A 4,987-nucleotide genomic window follows, 5' to 3' on the forward strand; every position below is an offset into this window, starting at 1 on the left:
CATAAATAAATAATAACTTGCGAGTAAAAGTTCTTTAGGCCGGATGTTTCTTTTTCAGATTTTTGTTGTGAACTCCTTAGTGTATAATCGTAAAGAAATATACCCGATTTTGGATATTGGTAAGTATTAAAGAAATACTATAGAAATAAGATATGTTCTACAAGGAAAAAAAATCAACAAACAACGGACCATTTTTGAAACCATGATGCGAGCCACATAAAAAAAGTCACCAAATACTGTTAGAAAATCAATATTATTTTGGATATTTGTGCATTTTACATAACAATTTCAGACACAAAATCAATTGCTTCATATTTTTAGGATTTTGTAAATTCAATTTTGTATCTTGGATAAGTGATATAAGTAAAGATCTTATGATGCACCTGTGAACCTTATGATGTCAAAGGTTCTTATGTTCGAGGAACATATGAAATAAACAAAAAAAAATAGACATGTAATAATGTAAACAAATCAAATGTGGATATCTAGGAATATATATATACAAAGACTTTTCTTCTCCTCTTTTGATGATGGGGACATAAAGAGAAAAACTAATTGATACATGTGCACATTGTTCTATCCGAATGGACATGCATGTATTTTGATGATGGAGACCTAAAGATAATAAATCAATTTGAAGCCATGCACATTGTTCTGCCCATGGAATAAATGTTTACATAGCTTAACAAGGAAATATATTTCTCAGCTATTATTTGTCAAAGTTAATTCTTACACTGAACTCCAATACCTCAACTTTTTGGTCCATAAAATGCTAGATTTGGTCTTTTTGTAAAACAATAATTATCTTAATGATGACATGTTGGCGATCGCTTGCACATGTGATAGTTCAATTAACACAAAATACCAGAAAAATGGGTTGAAAATCAAGGAAAGGGGGTTATTTTAAGATCTAATTTGGGGCATGTTTTGGTTCGTAGCCACACTTTACCAAGTCTAAGTTTGGCAAAGTGGCAGCCACAAAAGTGTGTCTTAAGAAATTAGAAGCCACAAAGTGTGGTAAAAGTTGGAAAAGATTTCACTCTATAAAAGGTAGTCCGTACGAATGATAAAGTGTGTCAACAACCAAACACATACCAATTTGCCAAACTTTCGCTTGACAAACTGTGGGTGGGAACCAAAAACCCTATACTAATATAAGAAACACAGAGACGAATAAAATACAAAATAAATGTAAAAACATTTTTAACCTTAAAATTTGTGAGAAACGCAAGGAATGTGCTATAATTTATGAAAATTTTGGGAATAAATAAAAACTCTTTAGCTTTATCACATATCATGATTGTGTAGAGGATTTCTTATTCTATAAATTTTCGTAATTCTTAAAATCTTTATAATTTTGCAAAAATATTTTGTCTATTGTTAAGTGTTCAGAATTTTCTATCCAGTTGTCCACCCCAGTTTTTTTTCATTACTTTATAAAACTACCACATTTGCAAAATCTTTACCATGTCAAGATCCTAGCGAGGACCAGACAACTAAATTTGGACAATTTTGATACCGAGAGAAGCATAATGTCTCGTGCTGTAGTTGAGGGTCAAACTTAGAATAGGGTAATAGTTGATGGATCGAATACATACTTTTCTTAAAGAACATGATGTACACAATAGTTTGAAATCCAATGCATGAATAATTAAAATTGTATAGAATTTTTGTTTCTTGATTAATTATGTAGATAATTCTTAGCTATTGGCTATGAACTTTTTTTTGAATATAATAGAAATCTCCAAGTAGATGTCTAATCTATTTTACATTAGCAAGTGATATGTAGAAAAGGTTGTGATTAGCAACACCAACTACTCTTTGTCGTGTTGTGTTATATGATCATTGTTGTTCTAGAAGAGAGAAGATATTTGTGTTTAGACTCTCATATTATTAGTGTTGGTTCTTCTAGTAAAGCAAACTTAACTAGCAACGGAAATATTTGTGTTTACACTCATGCATTTTTAGTGTTGGTTCTTCTGTTAAAAACAACTTGACTAACAAATACCAACTAAGAAAAGACAATTCAATTAAGAGACAAATCTAGTATGTATGCACAATATCCTTTTAAGGGCATGCACAACGATGCTATCTTAGTAGTTCCATGTGGGATGATTGTTGAGTTGGAAAATATGAAGAAAGGAGGTTTGCCTTTTGATAGCTAAGATGTGAACACTTAATAAGATAAGATATGACATTTTCTCCATTGTACAAGATGACTCCTCTTACATACTTGGTTTTTTGGTTTAATATTTCACTATTTTAGGAGCATTCAAAAAATAATTGCTAGAGATAACTAAAAGGACGATCCTGATTGGCTCTATTGTTTTTGCCTCTCTAGATTACGTGGAATATATAAAAAAAAATTCGTGTTATCAATCACGACACCTGCCCTAATTTCTTACTATAAATGACACAAAGGGTAGCTCTGCACTTTCTGCACGCCATGGCCAGGGGCGGGCCCACCTCAAGTCATGGGTATTTAGCAGAATATAAAATTATTTGTTAGAAAATGCTTATATGTGAATATTCTTATATATATATATAATAAATTGTTAAATATGTTGGTTCAGGCCTTAAGGGTTCAATTAAACACCATGGTTGCATTTTTTCTTATTTTTCAATTTTTTTTGCATGTATATGATCAGAGCCTATGTTCTTATTATTTTATAAACATTCTTTTATGTACTTACAAACTCTTGTAATTTTGAATACTCGTTCTTAAAATTCTGGGCTGGCCACATGTTATGACCGAGTGTACACGTCATCGTTGGCAATATACTCTTGGTCACTGCCACGTGGTCACGAAAGGATCAGCGGTGATAAGATTAGAGCTAGCAGCTGTAGACCCGGGCCGCACGTAGGTAGGTCCTCTTGAATATTCCATGCATTCATATGTACAAAGACACTAAAATGCTTGCTTGCCAGCCCTTCTCGTGCCACATGCATGGTTTTAAGCTAACTAGCTGGTGTAGTTATGCTAGCTAGGTGCAGCAAATTGATCCTCTAATCATATGGATCCAAATTAACCGAAGACATGGTGATAGCAATTAATTAGCTAGAGAGGCGGTGCGCATGATCCGGTCGAGATAACAGCTGGCTAGCTAAGCTAGCCCTCGTCTTCGTCGGAGCTCTTGGCGGCAGCCGCGTCGGAGAGCATCTTCTGGATCCGCTGCATCGTCTCCGCCTCGATTTTCCGCTCCTCGCGGTCCTTCTTGTAAGTCTCAAAGAACTCCTTGTTCTCCTTCTCCAGCTCCTTCCACACTGTCAATGAGATCAAATTAATTAGTTTTCCCACATCTCACATGAAATGACATACACAAGCAAATCTAAGCTAGAGGTGGCATACATAGGATCGTGCGTGACATAGTCAATTAATAGAATCTGCAGAGAGTTAATGGATTCAATATAAGTTGAAGCTACATCATTCAGATTTAAGCCAGTATACATATGTTTGCTTGTAGAGTGTATGCAATAGGTAAGATAGCTCGGCATACCCGTTGAAGTGACGACGGGGTTGACGCGGGCATGCTTCTCTAGGGCATCCATGCACTCCTCCTTGTTCAGGTTGAAGCAAATGCACTTCTCTATCAGATGGTGCACCTGAAACATTCTAGCCAATTACGACCTAGCTAGCATCATGATCTACGCGTGGTTACCAAAATTGAGATCATATATACATACCATTCTGATATAGGACGCCGAGGACGAGGAGTCGCCCATGCTGAATGAGCTTCAGTAAGAACAAGCTTAGCTAGATGCTGATAGTGTGTAAGCAGTGGTAGTGGTAGCTGTGTGCGCAACGAAGGCAGGCGATCGGATAGAAATAGTGGAGGCGGGGGAGGGGGACGTGGAAGGGTTGGCACGTGGGCGCCGCCTCCCCATTGGCGGAGAGGTGGACGGGCAGATTTTTCCGGGCCCGCGCCTCGCTCTCGCCTGCTCTTCTGTGGCTGCAGAGTGTGGGCGAATGGCGATCCAAGTGCCTCGGGCGGCTATAGCTCACCTGCCTGGCGGTTTCACCGTTTTCTCTCTGGCGTCTTGCTGCCCATGATCCTTTTTTTACCTGACGTCGAGTGCGGGCTGCTCTACCTGCCTACCTGGTGCAATGGTGTGGTGAGAGGACAACGTAGAAATGACCATGTGTCTATGAGTGTGTCTCTTCCTTTCTATTTTCTCAAAATCGTGTGAATTTCATGTTTATGTGTGTTTTATCGTCTCTAGCACTCTAGCAAGCCCTAAATATATTTCAAAGGGAGAAGGAGGCCAATTTGACAAGTTTTGCTCATACCCATTTCATTCCATTCCCAAATTATAATAAAATAGTTTCCATTTTTTTGAGATAAGGGGTTCCCTCCTGATTTCCATTAAAAACCCATTAAAATATTTTTCCTAACAAATATGATTGTGCGATGCTAAATAATTTATTTACACTTAAATTAAAGAAATTATCAAAGACAAGAAAATTTGACTGCACACTTTCAGGACGATATGCATTTTAGGAGAGGGATACTACTCTCTTTTTTTCTTGGTTGTGGTTGCTTATCAAGCACGTCGCTCGATAAAGATGGATATTGCTTTCATTAGGTTCATACATGTAAGTTTTATCACCCGAAAATACTTAATGATCTATATATGAACCTGGCGGTTTTAATGTAATCACTGTGATTACCTCTTTTTCATCAACCAGCGGGAGCTATAAAATTTCATCAGCAAATTAAGGAAACATTTGTGGAAAATCATATACCAAAAGTAAATGTATAGTAAATTGGGGTTGTTTTAGACATGGGTAACAACCTCCGAATGGGGCCCCGAGCCTACTAGGCGCCTACATGGACAAGTTAAGCCAAGACTGGAAGACAGTACCCCGGTCATGGCATGGTCAACAAATCAAAGATCAATACAATAGATAAAAGACAAGGTCAAAGATTTTGCTTTAGAAATGGGAGCATCGCCCTAGCCTCTGCATCCAAAGGATGCACACATCTTT

The 4,987-nt window shown here is 37.2% G+C and overlaps 1 protein-coding gene across 1 annotated transcript; it reads right to left on the bottom strand.

Annotated features, from left to right (window-relative positions):
- Positions 1 to 2,861: 2,861 nt before the first annotated feature.
- LOC124650376 lies at positions 2,862 to 3,785 on the bottom strand. The gene is made up of 3 exons (XM_047189908.1): positions 3,685 to 3,785; positions 3,498 to 3,603; positions 2,862 to 3,264 (listed from the first exon to the last, which is right to left on the bottom strand). Exons 1-3 carry the CDS (start codon positions 3,721 to 3,723, stop codon positions 3,110 to 3,112), a joined length of 300 nt encoding a protein of 99 aa, XP_047045864.1. The 5' UTR covers positions 3,724 to 3,785; the 3' UTR covers positions 2,862 to 3,109.
- Between the last annotated feature and the right edge of the window lie 1,202 nt (positions 3,786 to 4,987).

The sequence above is a fragment of the Lolium rigidum genome, chromosome 4, assembly GCF_022539505.1.
Source record: "Lolium rigidum isolate FL_2022 chromosome 4, APGP_CSIRO_Lrig_0.1, whole genome shotgun sequence".
In the NCBI taxonomy this organism is placed as follows: domain Eukaryota; kingdom Viridiplantae; phylum Streptophyta; class Magnoliopsida; order Poales; family Poaceae; genus Lolium; species Lolium rigidum.